The sequence below is a fragment of the Equus przewalskii genome, chromosome 20, assembly GCF_037783145.1.
Source record: "Equus przewalskii isolate Varuska chromosome 20, EquPr2, whole genome shotgun sequence".
Taxonomy (NCBI): Eukaryota; Metazoa; Chordata; class Mammalia; order Perissodactyla; family Equidae; genus Equus; species Equus przewalskii.
This window is the reverse complement of record NC_091850.1, coordinates 439,652-461,548: the sequence shown is the minus strand read 5'-3', so window position 1 is coordinate 461,548 and position 21,897 is coordinate 439,652. Positions and strand designations below refer to the sequence as shown.

Sequence of the window (21,897 nt, the reverse complement as noted above, 5' to 3'; positions counted from 1 at the left end):
TGGCCTGAGTTTTGATTTCTTTTTGACAAGTCCAATGAGCACACTCTAGTCCTGGTTCTGGTCTTTGTCCAACATGCAAAGGCCCCTCCAAACCATACTCTATAAATCCTGTGCACACCATGACAGTGCATCCTCTGACTCCAAATAACTTTCTTAATATGATTTATCCGAGGACGTAATGTTAGACACATATTTATTTCATTGTACTCTGAATTGTTACAATGCAAGTATCAAATAAGCAGGGACTTCACCTGCTTTGTTCACCTTTGTTTTCTCAAACTTATGTAATATATGTGACTTATATAGAAACAAGTTCAGGAAAATGGGCAGTTGTGAAATGAAAGAATGGTAGTGAAATCGAAACTAGATGAAATAGAGTGATTTCAATAGAACTGTATTAAAATCGGGTGGAACATTGAAAACTAACTGAGACGAGGTATAAAATAGCAGTAATTTAACAACATCAACATGGATTAATAATTAAATTACCAAAGACCTTGACATACGAGACTATAATGTATAATGTATAATGTTCCTAGAACTTTCTGGTATGTAACAGATGCTCTGTTATTATTTGCTGAATGAATCAGAAATTAGGTCTCATTTAGTATATGACAAGGTTATGTTTCGATTTAGTTGGAAAATGTTGGATTGTAGAATCAAAGCTGCCATAAATGTCTATCAGTCTGAAATAAATGAAGTGATTTTCTATCTTCCAATCTTAGAAAAAATCAGGAGGATTAAAGACCTCCGTGTAAGAGTGACCAATACTGTGAAATGAATATCTAGAAAACTACATGTAAAGTCTATGGGTGGGCAAATCCATAGTAATTAAGACAAGAAACTCAGAAGTAATAGGACAGACACATTTAACTAAAAAAAATTTAAACTTTTTAAGACCAAAAATATCCCCCCGAAGTCCAGTTGAGAAATAATGATATGTCAAAATCTTTTGAAATGCTGATAACTGTATAAAATTTGGTATTTAACGGATGGGCTTATAATTATAATAATCAAATAAAGAAGTTGATTAAATATAATAATTTTGCCAAACTGAGTAATAGTTTAAGAAAACAAAAAGAATTCTCCCTCACACACATTAGCCTGGAAGAAGATTTAAAGAGCTGTCAGATTGTTAGGACTTGGGACTTTTAAACAGATAACAAAGAAGTATGGTCTAATTTTGTTGGCAGAAATGTGAAGTGTTACAACACGTAGAGGAGACATTCTTGAAGTCTGGTATAAATGTTAAAAATACTCACCTCAGGTTTCTCAATCTTGACACTATTGATGTCTTGGCCAGAACATTGTATGAGGTGAGGTGTGTCCTCAGCCTTCCAGGGTGTTTACAACATCCCTGGCCTCTGCCCTCCCTTCACCAGTGTGACAGATAAAATGTGTTCAGATATTTTTCAAGTTACCCTGGGGGAGAAAATAGTCCTTAGCTGTAAAGAAAAGTTTTAACATAAAGATAGCAAAATATTTTTGTATCAGTGATATAATAGCAATTTAAGGAGAAAGACGATCAAAAGTGTGAGAGGCAAGTCACACTGCAAAATATTCTGCAGCCACTGCAATAATGAACCAGCCTCCTATGAGCTGATTGGAGGCAAGTCCCTGAGGTATTATTGACTAAGAAGGAAAAGAGGACATAAGGCATCCAAAGAGACGGCACTAAAACACAAAGAGCGTTTGCAATGTGCATAGGATTCTAATCGTGCATTTGCATGAAACCGCATGAATATGTGTGTATGCATAATAGGGAAAGAGAAACTCTAACAGAAATTAGGAACTTATGGGAAAAATGAGAGTGAGAATGAAATTAGTTTAAGTCTAGTGGTTTCAAAAGAACTGTATGAAACAAAATGAATGGCAATTACAACTCACTTACATACAGACATAAATTAGTAATAATTTAATGACTTTAACATTGGTCACTAAACAATATTAAACTGCCAAATACTTGAAAATAAAAAAATATAATAGAAGCGTTTTTATAACATGAGTAGAAAATGGTACCTAAATTATAATTTCATCTTCCATAAAGATATATGGATTCCAATGTACTTATGGAAGGCAAAGGTGACCTTTGTTCAAATGCGAAGAAACATGCCTTCCAGATGATGGCCAAACATGATGCAATCTTTAGAAATAGATCTAATCCCTACAGGGCAAAAGGAAAAATAAGAAAAACAGAGATGAAACAACAAGTTGAAAATATTATTTATAAAGGTGTTTTATTAGCAATTAGCATGCGGGACAACATGAACTGTAATTTTTGTTTAAACTAAGTTTTCACAAGCAAAGAACATTAAAGTGACTACTCAATTATTTCAGTAACAAAAAATAAAAAATAAGACAGCAATGAAGAAAATAGAAAATGACTGACTGATAGATTTGACCATATGAAATTTATAGACTCTCATACATTTCCCACAAATACACCTATACATCTATATCTATACATCTATAGCTATACGTTAAAAGAACTAAGTGCAAACAATCGGTTTGTGAAAAAACTGCCAATAATTTGTTTGACAGAATGCAATAAAAAACAGGAATAAAAGCACTTTAGCCCCAGCATATGAAAGCAAAGGATTGGCACAGATAATTTATGATAGAGAAAATAAATGGCTAACAAACCCACATATATATTCAGCCTCAAATGTGGTGAAATAATTGCAAAGTAAAGCTTGTTAGCATATTATTTTTCACGTATTAAATGGTTTTTCACGTGAATATCCAAAGGGAGAAGTTACTGTGATATGTATGTCTCATGTACAGCTGTTGCAAGGATGTAATTGTAACTAATCCTTGATCTAGATCTTTCTTGTCAATATGGAAACATAGTCAAATATGCCCCATCTTAAAAATAAAATGGAAAGCCCTCTTTGTCTACTCCTGTTGATTAATAAACGCCCTTGGATTATGTTCTGCTTTTCCTGGAAGCACTTTACATTTCCCATTTTCTCTTCAAATTTGATTTTCATTAACATCCTTTAATTGTTCACGTGGACACTTCCATTACACAGTGCTATGTTCACTTTTGTTTTAGTATCTTCAACAAATACATTTGTTGATTGATCAGCCTGCAAACATCCATGGAGATCTCTGGTACCTGGACTAGGCTGGATTGGTTCTCAGGTGACCTTAGGTAAATGTTCTTGGCTTCCATTCTCTCTTATCTACTCATGCAGAGTCTATTGGTCTCTCTGACTTACCTGGATGGGAAGTCTGAGAGGAAGGTCTCCTTATGGAAATCTTAACCCCTTCCTGGATGGTTGATGCTGGAGACTGAAACTGTGATCCCAGACAAGACGGCAGGAATGAGTGAAGCATCAGTCCCTGAGCCACACTTAGAAGTCCAAAAGAAACAACTGTGTCCAGTCCAGCAAGGTTGCCCACACTGAGGGACTGCAGCAGGTGAGATATTTACAGCTTCTTATATCAGCTCATTAGGCACATTTCCCTTTTGTTACTCTAACCTCTAAGCACATAATTTCCCTGTGGGACACTGGTCTGGACAGAAAGGGGATTTTTCCTATTGATCCTCTGTTCCTAGGAGAACAGGTTGTAAGCCAGATGAATTCAGTTTTTATTGTTCCTTCTCTTTAACTCATCTGCTTTCCACAGATCTAAACCTCCATGCACCTTATCCCAATCCTGAATTAAAGTTTTCGAAGTTGAAGACTGAGGATTCTGTCTTGCTTAGGTCCCTTGGCTCGTCAAAGCCTTGACTTGTGGTGATAACATAGCGTATGATATCCTTAGAAAATTATTTTTCCCCTATTTATAAGAGGGAGAACTTTGTCCCTTTATACTTTGGGTACTACCCTCCTTGACTTTATGGTACTTTTGAAAACAATTAGGGATTTCAAACATATCACAAGTTAGAAGCTGTCTATAAAATACCTGTTAATTTTAAAACATATATTTAAATCTTTTCATGTGCCATAATCCAGCTTAGCAGTTTGTAGGGACTGTCTGATTTAGCTTTTAGAAAAGTCCATTCTATGAGGTAGTACTATTATGTTCTCCATTCTCCATTTCAGGAATGTTACACGGAGGGATTTAACGTTCTGCTCAAAGTTATACACCAAATTGAGATGGACACTTGACTGGAATTCTGTTAGGATGCTTCCAGTTCTCAAACTCTGAGACAGAGATAATTTTGCCCATAGGGATATTTGGCAATGAGTGAGGGGATCCTGTGAAACACCAGCAATGCACAGGACAGGACCCAACACAAATATTTATCCAGCCCCAAGAGTCAACAGTGAGAGGGTGAGAAACCTTATTCAACACCAGCACTTCTCTAACTTCATCGTGCTTATACATCATCATGGATTTTAGTTCAAATGCAAACTCTGATTCAGCAGGTGGTCCCGAGGATCCTGCATTTGTAACATGCTCCCAGGTGGTGTTCATGCTGCAGGTCCTGGTCTATGGATAATAGTTTGAGCAGCTGGTGTGGTCCTGTGTTAGAACCAGCTGTAGGTAGTTTTAGGTCTTCTCCAGCAAAAATCGTCTTTGTATGTAACTCTGAAAGAAAAATATTTCACTCATTGTAGAGGCCATGATAAAGTCTGTGTTTGATTCTTTTATATAGGGGCGCTTGAATGTCATCAAGTAATATACATCTGAAAATGATTTTGTAGTAGGCAGAATAAGGGCCTCAAAAGATGTCCACATCCTAACCCAAGAAGTATTTAATATATTAGTTTATAGAGCAAAGGGGAATTAAGCCAGAGATGGAATAAGGTTGCTAATAAAAAGATTGGTCTGTATTATTCAGGTTGGTTAATGTAATCACAATGCTTATCTAAATGTGGAAACAGAAAAAGCAAATTGGAGTCAGAGAGACATTTGAAAATGCTATGCTGCTGGCTTTGAGGACAGAGGGAGGGGATGAGCCAAGGAATGCAGTTAGCCACTAGAAAATGATTTAGGCAGGAAATACATTCTTCTTTGGAGCAACCCAACCTACCTCAGCCCTGCAGACATCTTGACTTTAGCCTAGTGGGACTCATTTTGACTTCTGATCTCTAGAACTTTAAGAAAAAAATTTCTGTGTTTTTTTAAAGCCTAAGGCGGTAATTTGTTACAGCAGCAATAAAATCTAATTCAGACATTTCTCTAGTAATGTTTATTTGTGGGAACTGAGTTTAAGCCTCTCTATTCGTTTTTTAAGATTCCCTTGGGTGAAGGCATTTTGTGTTAAATTCCCAGCTTAATAGAAGGAACAAATTAGAGTCAATTTGGAGATATTTGGCTCCATTAGCTGATACAGTGAATTCCCCTCTGCGTAAGTGTAAATGTGGTTCTGAATTTGAGGCATCAAGATGGGAAAGGTAATTTATTATTAAAATTAAGGTCATTCCACTTTAAATATTCATGTCTAAATTTCTACATTCCTGAAATTTCATGTTAATTTAAATGCTCGTACATTTGTTTCTTTAAGTTTCAACTTTCTCTAAAGCTTTCTTTCAACATGATGTCGGAAGTATAAATGATTCTGTGTGCATGTATGTATATGTGTGTGTGGTTATTTCAAAGAAAAATGTATACAAATATATACATACATACACATATATACACATTTTTTGTATAGTAAAAATGTATGATTTAACATTTTGCTTAATCATATTTAAGGTCTACTCTCACCCTAAGGTTATATTATGTTAATCAATTTATTTATATTTGTCTTTTTGTTTAGATTCCAATTGGAGACATGTATTTTGTTATCAGTTTTTACTAGTAACTACGGCACAGATGGAGAACACTGAGCTGAATAACTGAACAGGATCCTAATGAGTAGAAAAAGATGCATGATCAGTTGTAACAACCAGTATGTTAAGTCTGCTTTATCAGGAAGAGCATTTAAGTTAGTAATATACAAAGGAATGATGTTCTCCAAAGTGAAAAGCAGTTGTCTCAGATTTTCCTCTGTTATAAACTTTAAATGACTGTGGTTGCTGAGAGTAGTTTTATCCATAGGATCAGTACAACTCATAACTATTCTTTAGTCAAACAAACAAACAAAATACTCAGTATGATATATTTCATTTGAGAAGAAATTATTCTTAAGAGATCCATGTAGTCCCTTGAGATAAATGGGAATTTCCTAATATTTCACATCCACAGATGGGAATAACATCGGGAGTGTAGGAAAATGACAAAGGGAAAACTCTTGCATAACAGAGAAATTACATAGTTTAATATAGTAAGCTACATAAATTGTACAGGGAAGTTGAAATCAAAGGAATAAAAATTCCAGGAAAAAATAGAAGAGGCATGTTCTACTTCTACAATCTGATACAAACCACAATATCTGGCTCTGAACTTTGAATCCTGCAGTCACGGACACTTCTCTAGCCTTATGACAATTGGTCCTTTTATACCTGCCATCCCAAAGAATTTTTTCAGAGCCCTCTCCATGTCTTTGTTCCTCAGACAGTAGATGAAGGGGTTCAGCATGGGGGTGACCACAGTGTACATTACTGAGGCTGTGGCACTGGAGTGTGAGCTGTGGGTAGCAGCAGAGCTGAGGTACACACCTAGGCCCGTACAATAAAATAAGGAAACAACGGAGAGGTGAGATGCACAGGTGGAAAATGCTTTATACTTCCCCTGAGCTGATGAAATTCCTCGTATTGAGGAGACTATCTTAAAGTATGAGTAAAGGATCCCAGCAAAGGGACCACCAGCCAGCAGCACAGCCACAAAATATGTCACCATATCATTGAGGAAAGTGTCAGAACAGGCAAGTTGGACCATCTGATTGAGTTCACAAAAAAAGTGGGGGATTTCCAAGTATGTACAGAAGGACAGCTGCAACACCATTAAGCTCTGTAACAAGGAATCCAGGGCACTCAAGATCCAGGACACCAGAACCAGCAGTGCACAGAGCCTGGGGTTCATGACGACCCTGTAGTTCAGGGGGTGGCAGATGGCCACAAACCGGTCATAGGCCATCACAGTCAGGAGAAAGATGTCCAACATTACAAATAGTACAAAAAAATACATCTGGGTGATGCATCCCTCATAGGTTATGCCTTTGCTCTGAGTCTGGATGTTCAGGAGCATCTTTGGGATGGTGGTGGAGGTGGAACAGATGTCCACAAAGGACAGGTTGGAGAGGAAGAAATACATGGGTGTGTGCAGGTGGGAGTCTGAGCTGACAGCCAGGATGATGAGCAGGTTTCCAAACACAGTGATCAGGCACATGGAGAGGAAAAGCCCAAATATGAAGGGCTCCAATTTCAGTTCTTCTGAAAGTCCCAGAAGAAGAAATTCTGAAACTCCTGTCAGGTTCCCTGGTTCCATGTGGTGCAGGCGACTACTTGGAAAGAGGAAAATACCTTGACTAATTTTTACACAACCTGGCATTACTCACATGGTTGAAATTCTACAATTTATATTTTGTGGTCTAGAAAATAATCCCAATGGTTTGTGAATGGATCTGTTCCCTTTCAGAGAATCCCCTGTTTCATCTCTAATTTTGAGTTTTTGTCCAACATGCCAATTTCTCCAAGAGGTGGTGCATTCTAGTTTCATTGAGAAATTCTTTCATGCATTTGGGAACATGTGAGTGTCAGCCATGTCCTAAGCACTATCTTGGCAATATACACAGGGTGCTGAAAACCAAAAGGCCCTACAATCCCCTCATGGTGAATGAATATGAGAAAATAAAAACATTGTATATATGTCAGATGGTGACAGGCACCCTGGAGAAAACAAAAGCAAGTATAAGGAGAGAGTGGATAGGAGATGTTTTAAAAAATTAGTGTTCAGGTAAGGCCAGTAAAGAAGTTGACATTTGAACAGAGTCCACAAGAAGGAGAGAGTGGGCGACATGAGGTTATCTGGGGAAGTGTGTCTCGGCCAGAGGGAATGGCCACTGCAAAGGCCCCAAAGACTATACCACTTTCAGATATTCAAGTCCAAAAAAGGAAGTAAGTGTGAGAAGGGGAATAAGTAAGAGAGAGAGTGATCAGAGCTGGTGCCAGGCAATCTCAAAGAATGAGGTGGCCTTGCTTCTGCTTAAACTTCAAGACACAGGAGGTCATTCATTCACACTATGTAACTGTTGTACTTTATAAATCTGGTTGTAAAGTCCTCCCATGAAGCGAAATAAATTCCCTCCTTACTATCATCTGTTGATTGAGTTCTGGCCTCTGTATTATGAAGGTCATCTTGGAATATATAAGGTCATGTACCCCTGCTCTGAGGACTGTTCTCATTCCACAAGGCATACACACCCACACACCCACACCACCACCACCACCACCACTACCACCATGGCCTCTGGGGATGTGTTTTTGCCATGTCATTCTCACCCTCCCTCACCCTGATTAGACTATGAGTGGATGCAACTCAAGTTGGTCAGATCAGATTACCTTTCTTCTAAAAACTGTAAAATGGTACCCAGAAACTCCAGTTTGTACACCTCCCAGGACCAATAAACTTGGGGCTCTATTTTGCTATGGTCATTTTCTGCCCTGGTTTTAAAGAAAGATAAAAGAAAAGTATGTTCAATAAACACACAGTGAGAGAGAGAGAGAGGCAGAGAGAAATGAAATGAACATTAAGGGGAAGAGATCCAGTAAACTCCAATGTTCCCTGATACTATGTGATAAAGAGAAGCTTCTTTGGTTCTGGCAACATCCCAATTTCTGTTCTATTTCCTTGATGCCCAGGAAAAATAATAAAAAAGAAAAGTATCTTTATCCTAATGATGGAAATATTGATATGTTTATAGTGTCAAATACCTGATAGATTAAATACTCCAAGAGAAAAATGAGCACAGGAAATAAACCAACAGGGAGATCTCTTCAAGATGGTGGTGTAGGCAGACTCTGCACTCATCTCCTCCCACGAACACAAACAGGTTACAACTATTTTTGGAAAAATTACCCTGGATAGAAAACTGAAAACTGGATAAAAAGAACCCCCATAACAAGGGACAGTCCTGACTAAGGCGGAAGAGGCAGAAATTCCTTCCGGAGAGGAAAAAAAGCCACCTTCATGAGCAGCAGAGTTTCACAGCCGGCCAGGTGGGAGCCACTCTAAGGTATGCAGCCCTCCCTGGAGGAGTGAGGTCCAGAGTGGGTGCCGTTACCACTATAAGCATCCTTCAGACTCAGCCCAACTGAGACGAAGGTCTTACTATCTGGCTTCACTGGCTATTAAGTGCAGTGGGGAATACCCCCAGAAAAGCTATTGGAGGAAAGCCAAAAAGCCTGGCTCTTAAAGAGACCATGGACAAATTTACCCATCTCAGTGAGCACCCTAAAATCACCAGAAAGAAGGCTAACAGCCCTTTGGTGAAAAGAGACTCACCTAGTAGGCTCTGGGTGCATCTTGGTAAGAGGAGAGACCTCTCCAGAGACTGAGACATTGGTGGTGGCCATTGTTGTCGCCTAGTCCAGGCATGCTGACACAGATCCTTTCAGAAAAGCCATTGAAGTTCTTCCCCTGGCCTGTTAGCCAAGGGGTCTGCCACATCCACTAGAGCTCAGATTTAATCTAGTTCAGCCAGGTCAGGCAGCCAGCCCTAGGAACCAGCTCCACCCAAAAGCAAGCCCTCAGGCTACTTTTCAGTCTGCATTGACTGGGTGCCTTGATCCTCTACAGGCAGGTGAGTGTGTCCACCTCTGTGGGGCAGGGCATGTGTGAGGACCAGGTGAACTGTAGGGGGCATTGGTGGAGAGGTGGGGGTCTCTGCAGGGCAGCGTCAGGATATGCTCCAGGGGGTTAGGAAGTGTGCATGGACCAGGACTCTGTTGATGATGTGTGTGGACCTGTAGGGGGTGGGGCTTATCAGCAGCAGAAGACCTGAGCTTCACAAATAGCCATAAAAAGGATCAGCCCCACCTTCCAAAGCCTGAAACAATTGTGTGCTCCCATGCCTAGGGCCAGCCCTGCTCAGCTGCACTCCTAAGAGAACTGACAACAGCCTTGTAGGCCTGAGACCTATAGCAACTTTAAGCCCCTGAGCCTAACAACCAGCTACACTGGGTATGCACCCAATTATCAGGAAAAGTGCAACAGGAGTGTGCTGTCAGACCTTAAAGCCAACAGTGCTGAGGCTCCCCAAACCAGATTTACAAACAGCTGGCCAGGGAGGGAAAGACTAGACTCCCTGCATACATCCATTAAGAGCAACCCTGCCACAGCAGAAGGACATAAGGAACCCACAAAGGGGTCAGGCCTGGATCATTTGGACTGATGACAAGAGCAAAGCACACTGCTGACCCTCAAAAGGCATCTCTTAAATAAGGCCACTTCTCCAAGCTCAGGAGACATAGCTGACTCACCTAATACATAGATATAAGCACAGAGAAAGAGGCATAATGAAGAGACAAAGGAATACATTCCAAGCAAGGGAACAGGGCAAAACCCCAGAAAAAGAACTAAATGAAACAGAAATAAGCAACCTACCTGACAAAGAGTTCAAACAAAAACCCATAAGGATACTCACAGTTATTGGGAGAAGACTGGATGAGCACAGTGAGATGGTCAACCAAAGAACTGAAAAATATAAAAAAGGAAATAAACCAAAAATTGATAAAAGGAAATATGTAAAGTATAACAAAAGTTGGCATGTTTTACATAAAGTCTTGGAAGGTTTATATTTCCTGTGTCTTTTCCATATTTACTTGACCAATTAGTTTTTACTTAGTCCAATAGTGTATGAGTCAAACCTCTTCCTCATTTTTCTTATGTGGCATCTTTTCTTTGTTCTTGGATTTAGAGTTTTGTCTTTTTTTTTTTGTGATAAATGCAGTGGGCATCCTCTTGTTCTGGTTTTGGTCTTCATCCAACATGCAAAGGCCTACCCAGATCTTACTCTATAAATCCTGCACACACCATGAAAATTCTATCCTTTTACACTGAGTAGCTTGCTTTGTATGATTTATGCCTGAGGACATTATGTCATATACACATTATTTCATTATTTTCTGACTTCTCCATAGTGACACAAGATCCAAAGGATCAGGTAGTTCACCAACTTTGTTCATTTTTGTGTTCTCAGAATGTTATGTAAATATATGTGCACTTATATAGAAACTAAATTAAGAAAATAAGAAGTTATGAAATAAAAGCAATGGCAGAGAAAATGAAACCAGGCTGTGCAGAGTGGTTTCAACACAAATGTTTTAGAAAAAATATTGGATGGAGCATAAAAAACTAACAGAAATAAGATCTACAATAGGAATAATTTAACAATATCATCATAGATTAATAATCAAATTCACAGAAACATGGCACAAAAGAGCATGACAAAATATTAATAGAACTTCTGCTATGCAGTAGATGCTCTCTTATTACTTGTTGAATGATTCAGGAATTAGGTCAGTACATATGGGCATTAATACATGACAAGGTCACATTTCAATTTATTTGGAAAAGGTTGGATTGATGAATAAAAGCTGGCATAAATGCCTATCTATCTGGAAGAAAATAAATTGATTTCCCATTATACACTTCTTGCAAATTATCAGACAGCTTAAAGACCTCACTTTAAGTAAACAATGCACTTTAGTTGAACATCTATAAAACTACATATAAAATCTAAGAAGTGACAATATTACATTAATTAAGGAGTGCAACTCAGAGGTAAGAAGACAGGCATATTTAAGTAAGCAAAATATAAAACTGTTTTGGCTAAAAGTGTCCTCAAAAGTCAATTGAGAAACATAATCTGTACAAATCATTTAAAATTCTAATGACTGTAGAAAAATTGGCGTATAATACATGGACTTATAATAATAATAGATAAATCAAAAGTTGATGTGATGTATGACTTTTGCTCAACTCAGTAATAGCTAAGGGAATGACAAAAAATTCTTTCACACCCATCAGCCTGGGATGACATTAAAGAGCTGTCACATTGATTGGGGTTGGAACTTTTAAACACGTAGCAAAAGAGTACTCTTAATCTTGCTGGCAGAATTGTGAAGTGTTACACATTGGGAAACACTCTGAAGAATAGTATAAGTAGTGAAAATATAGGTATTCTCTAACTCAGTGTTTCAGTCTCAGCACTACTGGCATTCTGGGGCAGATGGCCTTCTGGTGTGGGGTCTGTCCTGGGCATTGTAGGATTCCCAGAGCATCCCTGCATCCATCCACGTCTTCCCAGTGTGACAGCCAAAATGCCTCTGGATATTACTCAGTGTAATATGAGTGTAGTGTAATGAGGGAAAAAATATCCCTCATGAGAACAGCAGTTTTAAATTAATTCCAAAATATTTTTGTAGTATTCACATCATAGTGATTTAATGAGAAAGAATATGAAAGCCCGTCAAAAGTGCGAATGGCACAGCCACACCATGAAATGTTTGCAGGCATCAAATAAATGAATCAGCACTTTGCTAGTTGATTAGAGGGACGTTCACAAGGTACTGCTGAGTAAGAAGGAAAGGGAGAGACAAGCTAGAAAGAAGACTGCACTAAAACATACAGAGAATTTATGAAGTGCTCGGTACTCTAAGTGTGCGTTTGAGTTTAAACTGTATGGATATGTGTGCACAAAATGTAGAAAGAAAACTTTTAAAGAAACTAAGAATTTATGGAACAAAGAATGGCCATGAGAATATTGATAGGTTAAATATAGTGGTTTCGAAAGAACTATATGAAACATAATTGAATGGAAAACTACAACTAACTTATATAAAGACATAAAGTAGTAATAATTTAATGACATCAACATGGGTCACTTATTGAAAACTAAGCTGCCAAAGACTTGGAAATAAAATAGTATAAAAGAGAGGCATAAAATGTGGGGAGGAGTAATATCTAAGTTATAATTCCTCTTATATAAAGATATGTGGATTTCACACATTTTTATGGAAGGTAAAGGTGATCTCTAGTCAAATTGAAACAAGAATGCCTTCCACATGATGGCCAAAATCCTGATGATGCAACTTTTAGAACTAGATCTGATCACAAAAGACCAAAAGGAAAAATAAGGACTAACAAGGATGCGAAGACTAGTTAGTAACAGATACAAGGGTGATTTATTAGCACTAAGTGTACAGAAGAGCCTTCCTATCATTTTGTTTTAAGCAAGGAAATAAAGTTAAAAAAGCAACGGGAAGAACTAAATATGACTGACTGGTAGATTTGACTACACATTACTAAAAAACTACATACACTTATACGTGAAAGAACTAAATGGCAAAAAGAGCAAAACTGATGAAACAATCTTCAATTTCTCATTTGAAAAAATGCAGTCATAAAGAGGAAAAAAATCACTCTGATCCACTATACAAATGTAAAGGGGGTTATACAGATAATTTACAATAGAAATAGCCAATGGCTAACTCACTAACAGCCAGTCCTGGTGGTCTAGTGGTTAAGATTCAGTGCTCTCTCTGCTGTGGCCTATGCTCCTTTCCTGGTCTAGGAACCACAGGACCCACCTGTAGCTTGTCATACTATGGCGGCTGTGTGTGGCTGTGATGCTGGATGCTACATATTCAGCCTCACAGGTAATGAAATGTTTGCAAGGTAAAGTTATTTGCATACCCCTTTTCACCAATTAAATTAAAATTTCTTTCATGTAAATACTGCAAATGAGAGAAGATACTGCAAAATGTGTGTCTCATGGACAGCTGTTGTAAGGTAATATCTTTCTGATCTGGATATTTCTGATCAATACAGAAATAAAGTCAAATATGCCCCATTCTTAAAAATAAGAAATGCCCTCACTTCACTATACATCCTTTCACACCTATTTTGCTATTTTTCTATGCCCTTTGATTGCAAAAATCCTCAGCATTATGTCCTACCTTTATTGTAAGGACTTTACACCTTCCATTCCCTGTTTTAATTTGGCTTCTTAACCATGATTTCTTTGTCAGCAACGACCCCTGTGATGCTGAGTTCAATATTCACTTCCTTTCAGCATTATAAATAAGAACAAATTAATAATCTATCAAGCAAGCAAATAACTACTGTGATCTCTGGGCTCAGTACTAGGCTGGATTAGTTATTAGGTGACCTCAGGTAAACATTCTTCTCTTCCATTCTCTCTATCCCTCTCCTAGACTATTTACTGGGCTCTTGAACTCACCTAGAAGGGACCTCTGAAAGGAAGGTCTCCATGTGAAAGCCCAAATTCTTTCCTGGGTGGTTGATGATGGAGACCGAAGATCTGTCCCCAGACAAGACAGCAGGAAGGAGGTAAGAATTGTTCTTCCAGTAACACTTAGGAGCCCAAAGAAACAACCATGTCCCATCCAGCCCAAGGCTGCACACACTCAGGGACTGCAACAGAAAAAATATTTACAGCTTCCTACAGTGCTCATTAGGCATATTTCCCTATTGTTCTTCCAGCCTCGAAGCACATTCTTTCCCTGTGGGACACTGGTCTAAACAGAAAAAAACTTTCCCTCCTGATTCTTTGTTCCCAAGAGACCAGATTAGGAGTCAAGTGAATCCAGTTGTTTTTTACACCTTCTCCAGGGACTCTCCTCCCTTCCAGAGGTATAACCTATTAGCACCTTTTCCCAATTCTGAGTTAAAGTTTTCTCGAACACGTAAGACTGACAAAACTGCCTGTCTGGCTACATCCCTTGGATCTTCAAAGCATTGACTTGTGGTGGGGACACAGCCCCTGAGTCTCCAGAAAATTCCTGCCCTCCTCTTCAACAAGGGGCAGAGTTGTGTTACTCTGATATAAGATTTTGAGCACTACATTCCTTGGCTCCATGAAAATTTTGCCCCAAAATTCTATTTAATTTTTATATTAAAGATTCAAAGCTATCATTTAACACCTCATTATAAAATATTTGTTAATTATAAGAGAAATATTGGTATCTTTTTATGCACTATAATCTAAGGTTAGCAGCTTTTAGGGATTGTGTGATTCAAGTCTCATAAAAGCCCCTTCTATGAGGCAGTACTATAATGAACTCCATTCTCTGTGCTTGGAGGGGTTTAGAGATCTGCCCAAAGTTACAACAAGTAAGAGATGGGACCTTGATGGGATTTCTGTCAGGATGCTTCAGTTCTCAAACTCTGGGGCAGTATTCTCAACCAGAGATGATTTTGCCTTTGTAGATACTTGGCAACGTGTGAAGAGATGCTGCTAAAAACTAGCAATCCACAGGACAGCGCTCAGCATAAACAACTATTGTGACCCAAATGTCAACTGTGGGAAATCCATTCTCCACTTCTCCAACTTCATTGTGCATGCAGATCACCCAGGATGCTAGTTCAAATGTAGATTCTGCTTCAGCAGATCCTGTGGGCCCAGAGATTCTGCAATTTCTGGGATAATGTTAATAGTACAGACCCTGATCTATGGACTACTCTTTGAGTAGTAAGGCTGTGGTGCTATGTTAGAGTAAGGTGTAGGTGGTTTGAGGTCTTCACCAAAAAGTGAATTTGTACGTAATTTTGAAGGAACAGTCTATTTACTCATTCCAGAAGCTGTGATAAATCCTGTGTTTAATTCTTTTGTATGGGGTCCTCGGATGTCAGCAAATAATATACATCAGAAGAAGAATTTTAGTAGGCAGAATAAAAGCCTCCAAAATATGTCCACGGTCTAGTTCCCAGTACATTTGAATGTGTTATTTTTTTTACAGCAAGGGACGATTAACGTGGTGGATAGAATAAGTTTCCTAACCAGCTGACTTTAAGATAAGAAGAATAGCATGGTTACCCAGGTGGGACTAAGGTAACCCTCACGGTCCTCTAAATGTTGAAGAGGCAAGCAGAAAAGTTCCTGTCAGAGAGAGATTTGAAAATGTTAAGCTACTGGATTTGAAGATGGAGAAAGGGCCATGAGCCAAGGAATGTAGGTGGCCCCAAGAAACTGGAATAGGAAGGGAAAGAAATCTTCCCTGAGCCTCCAAAAACACTCAGCCCTGCAGATATCTTGCTTTCAGTCCATGTAGGCCCATTTCAGGGTTCTGACTCCAGAACTGTAAGACCATGGATTTGTCCTTTTTCAGCCACTAGTGTGACAATTTGTTATAGCAGCAGGAATAATCTAAGGCCTAATTTATTCAATAAAATTTTGTTTCAGGGAATTAAATTTAAGCCTCATGGTTCTTTAATTTAGCTTCCCTTGTGTAAGCGCATTTTGTGTTGAAATCCTACCTTAAATGGAAGAAGAAATCTAAAGTCAATTGGGAGAAATTCAGTATTAATAGATGGTACAGCGAATTTCCCATTTTTGTTCTGTCTTTGAGGCTTTGGGGCATTAAGATAGGAAAAGTAATCCATTATTAAAATTAGCGTCAACCATTCTACTTTAAATCTCTGTGTCTACTTTTCTACATTCTTTGAATTTCATGTTAATTCAAACATTCCCTCTTTCCATTTCTATCCTTTCTAACATTCTCTTAAGTCCAGTTAATGTAAAAGATGAGATTATACATGCATCTGTGTATAGGTATATATATATGTGTGTGAGTGTGCTTATTTGAAAAAAATATATAAATGCACATAACATGTACATATATATCTTCATTACTGTTGAACATTTTCTTGGAATTAAAAAGGCATTTCCACATTTTCATTTATACCTCACAACATCCATCTGAAGTTAAGTTTAATATTTCACATTACCTTCAGAAATCAGGAAACTGAGGCTCAGGAGATTAAATTCTTAATTATTATATAATAAGGCAGATAAAGCTTATTGTACACCTTCTTGAATTATATAAAAATGTAATGATGCAGTGTGCACTCTCAATTTCTGTATGGCTCCTTTAATTCCAGAAAGAGTACATTTTAAATATGTATGGTCTATTGAAGGTTATCATAGTCTCATAAGTTAGTTAAATGGAGAGAATGGTGCACGGCTCAGAGTAGGATCTAGAGCGCAGGTAGCTGTGTCATTCTGAATAGGTGTGGGGGACTCTTCTAACTGGGAAGAAAACAAAGTGTCATATATGGATATAGAAACAGTGAACTAAGTTTAGTAATTCACATGATAAGCTCTTTTCCCTGTAAGTAGAAGATTAACATTGAAACACTAAATACAAATGTAGTAGATTGACACTAATTGGTTCAAGACAAAAATGCCCTATGGCCACACATATGATCCTAGATGAGTCTTAAAAACATAATGTATAGATGGACAGCTGACCAAAGCCTCATAAGGGGCTCAGTGTAGGTCAGAACAACTCCACATCATATAATCCCATGGGATAATAAAGGTATAATCCCATGGGATAATAAAGGTATTATGTTAAACCATTTGACTTTAGGATGACTTATTATGCAGCAATAGCTATTTGGTACAATAATCAAAGCAAACAGAAATGATGGCAATTTGATCATCAATTTCTTCTTATTTGGCACATATTCTAATTGAAGACAACACTCATGATCATTCTATTGTTCAAGTTCACTTCGGATAGTTGTACAACAAGTGGCTATATTGAGGTTGCATTGCAGGGGACTTGGAGAGGTTGGAGGCACATGTTTATTTGTGGAGAACAACTGCTGGCCCTGTTACATGGCTGGGCAGGAATTCAAGCTCTCATGAGCCACCACTTGATTATGAAGATTGAAAGGATTTCTGAGAAAGAAGGAGATGTGTAAGCTTGACATTTTTCATTTGCAGTCCCTTTAGTGATTATGACAAAATTTAGAAAAAGGGGGATATTTTATTTAGAGCACTAGAGGAATCATATTTGTAGGCAGAACTAAAATTTTTCAAGCAGAAACAGAAAAATAGTTCAAGAAAATCTAAAAACACACCAATAATTCTTTCATTCAAATGCATAAACCCCCTCATATGTGGACACCAATTTTCCACACTTCAGTGAGCAGATGTACAACATGAGAAGAGATATTTTGCATAGTAATAAAATATGTGATTTAAAATTTTGCTTCGTCATATTTAAACTCATCACTGACTCTAAGACCATATTAAGTCAGGCTATTATCAAAATTTGCCTTTCCATGTAGACTCCACTAGGAGATCAACATTTGACCATCAATTTTTGCCATGATTATGGTAGACAATCTGCACACTGAGCTGAACAGGAGAATAACACCAGGGGACCAGTTATAAAACTCAGTAACCCATAAAGTCTACAATATCAGAAAGAGCAGTTAAGGTAGTAACACAGACAAGAATGATGAACCCAAAGTGAAAACTATGGTTTTAGAGTTTTCTTTGCAATAAAATTATGTAAATGGCCTTAGTTGCCAAGTGCATTTTTGCCCATATGAGTGATACCACTCATGACTATTCTTCCAGGAAAACCAGGTAAAATTCCTTGGAATGACATATGTAATTTGAGAGGAAATTATTTAAGAAATCCTTGTTGCCCCTAGAAATAAATAGGAATTTATAAATATTTCTAATTCAAGATTGGGAAAAACTTTGTGAAAGTAAGAAAATGGACAAAGGGGAGGCCACCCCAGAGGTGAAGTGGTTAAGTTTATGTACTCAGCTTCCGCAGCCCAGGGTTTGCCAGTTCAGATCCTGGCTGTAGACCTACGCATTGCTCCTAAAGCCTTGCTATGGTAGGTGTCCCACATATAAAATAGAGGAAAATGGGCACGGATGTTAGCTCAGGGCCAATCTTCCTCATCAAAAAAGAGGAGGATTGGTGGTGGATGTTAGCTCAGGGCTGATCTCCCTCAAGAAAAAAAAAGGACAAAAGGGAAAACCGTCTATATGTCAGACAGAGCAGAGCACTTAATCAAGTGAGTTACTTAAATTGTACAAGGAAGTTGAAGTAAAAGAAATGAAAATTCCAGAAATAAATAGAAAGAGCAAGTTTTATTTCCAAAATCTGATTAGGAAAATCACAATTCCTGGTTCTGAGGGTTTAAAAAACAATTGGCACCAGAGCTAACATCTGTTGTCAATCTTTTCTTTTCTTTTTTTTTTTTCTCTTTTCTCTTCTTCTTCTCCCCAAAACCCCCCAGCAATAGTTGTATATTCTAGCTGTAGGTCCTTCTGGTTGTTCTATGTGGGACGCCACCTCAGCATGGCTTGATGAGCGGTGCCATATCCGTGCCCAGGATCCAAACCAGTGAGACTCTGGGCCGCCAAAGTGGAGCATGCAAACTTACCACTCGGCCACAGAGCCAGCCCCTAGTTCTGAGGTTTTGAGCCTTGCATTCAGGGGAACTTCTCCAGCTCCAGGACAATTGTACCTTTATAGTCTTCTCCCCAAAGACTCTTTTTAGAGCCCCGTTTATGTCTTTATTTCTCAGACTGTAGATGAAGGGGCTCAGCATGGGGGTGACCACGGTGTACATCACTGAGGCCATTGCAATTGAGTATGAGCTGTGGGTAGCAGCAGAGCTGAGGTACACGCCTAGGACCACACAATAAAATAAGGAGACAACTGAGAGTTGAGATGCAAAAGTGGAAAATGTTCTGTACTTCCCCTGAGCTGTTGAAATTCCAAGCATGGAGGACACTATCTTAGGATCAGAGTAAAGGATCCCAGTGAGGGAACCACCACCCAGCAGCACTGCTGCAAAATACATCACTGTGTCATTGAGAAAGGTGTCAGAACAGGCAAGTTGGACCACCTGATTAAGTTCATAGAAAAAGTGGGGGATTTCCATGTGAGCACAGAAGGACAGCTGTACCACCATTAAGCTTTGTATCAGAGAATACAGCGCACTTGTGATCCAGGACACGAGAACCCAGAGGCCACAGAGCCAAGAGTTCATGATGACTGTGTAGTGCAGGGGGCGACAGACGGCCACAAACTGGACATAGGCCATCACGGTCAGGAGGAAGATGTACAACTCTGCAAATAACACACAAAAATACATCTGCATGATGCAACCTTTATAGGTTGTGACTTTGCTTCATGTCTGGGTGCTCCACATCATCTTTGGGATGGTGGTGGAGGTGAAACAGATGTCTATGAAGGAAAGGTTGGGGAGGAAGAACCACATGGGTGTGTGGAGGTGGGAGTCTGAGCTGATGGCCAAGACGATGAGCAGATTTCCAAACACAGCAATCATGTTGTCTGGGGAAAGTGTGTGCCCTGCAGGGGAAGGAGCCAGTCCTGAGGAAGGTCTTTCTACAGATATTCAAGGCTCAAAAGATAGCCAGTGTGTTGAAGGGAATGAGCAACAGGGAAAGTGATGAGATGGTGTCAGAGGATGCTGAGGAATGAGGCGGCTCCCTGCTGCAGCTGAAACTTCAGGGCACAGGGAGGCCCTCGATCATGTTGTTCCTTGCCGTTTATTAATTTTGTTTCCAAGAAAATCTGTGACTAGAAATGGTATCCTCCTCATCTCCATCCATGGTTAATATTCTGGCATCTGTATTTTAACTGTTACATTTTAGAGTGTATGAGCTGAGGTACCCCTGCCCCGAAAACTGTTCATGCTCCACAAAACACACACACACACACACACACACACACACACACACCCGATGTACTGTGACGTCTTGGGACCATGGAGCTACCAGGCTCTTCTCTCCCTTAACCATAATAATTAGGAAAGAAATGATGCAAGGCGTGTTGTGGAAATGAAACTGGCTCTACCCTAAGGAATGTAGAAATAGTGCCCAAATTCCAGTTGGTGAGCCTCCCAAGATGTGGAAAAAGGGGCTTTGTTATAAAACTACCATTTTGTACCCTGTATTAAAAGAAATATAAAGAGTAATTCAAAAACAGAGTGAGAGAGGAAAGAAATAAACATGAAGTGGGGGGAAAAGATCTAGTAAGCTCAGGTGGTCCCTGAGAGATTGTGCTCAGGAGCAGACTTCCTTGGTTCTGGCATCATTCCAACCCCATTTATGTCCCTTTGATGCCCAGAATAATGAATAAAGCAAAAAACACCCCAAACATTCAAAAGAGAAAGGAGTGAAACCTTTACAATATGAAGACATCTTACTGATTGACTATCTCACCAGAGAAATGAGCAAAGGGAATGAAACCACAATTTACAAAAGGAAATACACAATGTACAACAATGGTGGGAGATCCTTAAAGTGAAATGGTAAACAACACTTCTAAATTATATTACATCAAACTTTTGGAATCACAAAATTTGGTGTTGAATCTTGAATCTACCACGTAGTGTTTGAACTGCGAGAGACAACCAAACCATTCTGAATGTTTATGTTCTCACTAAATGGTGAGGATAGCAGTGTCCATCCTCCTGAGGTGGTTGACAATATATGTAAGAAGTTTAGCATTGTTTCCTCCTGTTAGTAAAAGATTGTTTATTAGTGGTGATGATTTTCTTTGTTCCGCTTTGTGGAATGGCCAGTGCAGAGGCCCAGAGGAAGTGCTTGCTTCAGGTGTTCCCGTCAAAAAAAGACAGGTGATGTTGCGAGATGAATGAGAAAGAACGAGTGTGATGAGACAGTGTGAGCAAAGGTCAAGGTGTGAAACGGCTTCTCTGTCACTGCTGAAACCTCAAGACACACATGGTTTGTCATCCACACCATGTACCTCTTGCACTTTATTATGTTGTAAATACAGCTCATCAATTGAAATAAAGCCTGTCTTTAGTAACTTCTGTTTATTGAGTTCTCACCTCTATATTATAAGTCACCTTGAAATATATGAGCCCAGGTATACCTGTTCTCTGAGGACTGCTCTCACTCCACAGGGCACACACACATATACACACACACACACACATCAAGACCTCCTGGGCTGTGGTACTTCCATGCCCCTCTCACCCCAGCCACACTGATTAGGCTAGAAATGGAAATGATGCAAAGTGTCCAGATCAATGATCTATTCCCTAAAGAACATAGGAATGGTATCTTGAAATTCCAAATCATAAGCTTCCCATTGGAAGATAAACTTGGGGCTGTATTTTGGGATGGCCATTTACAGCTCTCTATTAAAAAAAAATCTGTTCAGTAAAGAGAGAGACAAAAAGAGATAAAAAAATAAAATGGATGAGGAGAAAAAAAAATCCCAT

At 38.9% G+C, this 21,897-nt stretch overlaps 2 protein-coding genes across 2 annotated transcripts; both read right to left on the bottom strand.

Annotated features, from left to right (window-relative positions):
- Positions 1-6,357: 6,357 nt before the first annotated feature.
- On the bottom strand, positions 6,358-7,326 carry LOC103542921 (olfactory receptor 7A17-like). Its single transcript, XM_008509840.1, has one exon. The coding sequence runs from the start codon at positions 7,324-7,326 to the stop codon at positions 6,358-6,360; it is 969 nt and encodes a 322-aa protein (XP_008508062.1).
- Positions 7,327-7,708: 382 nt separating this feature from the next.
- On the bottom strand, positions 7,709-21,897 carry LOC103542919 (olfactory receptor 1571-like). The gene is given in 6 exon segments (XM_070587683.1): positions 7,709-7,727; positions 8,400-8,501; positions 10,444-10,533; positions 14,084-14,277; positions 19,060-19,973; positions 21,852-21,897. Coding segments are annotated over 6 exon segments (1,365 nt in total).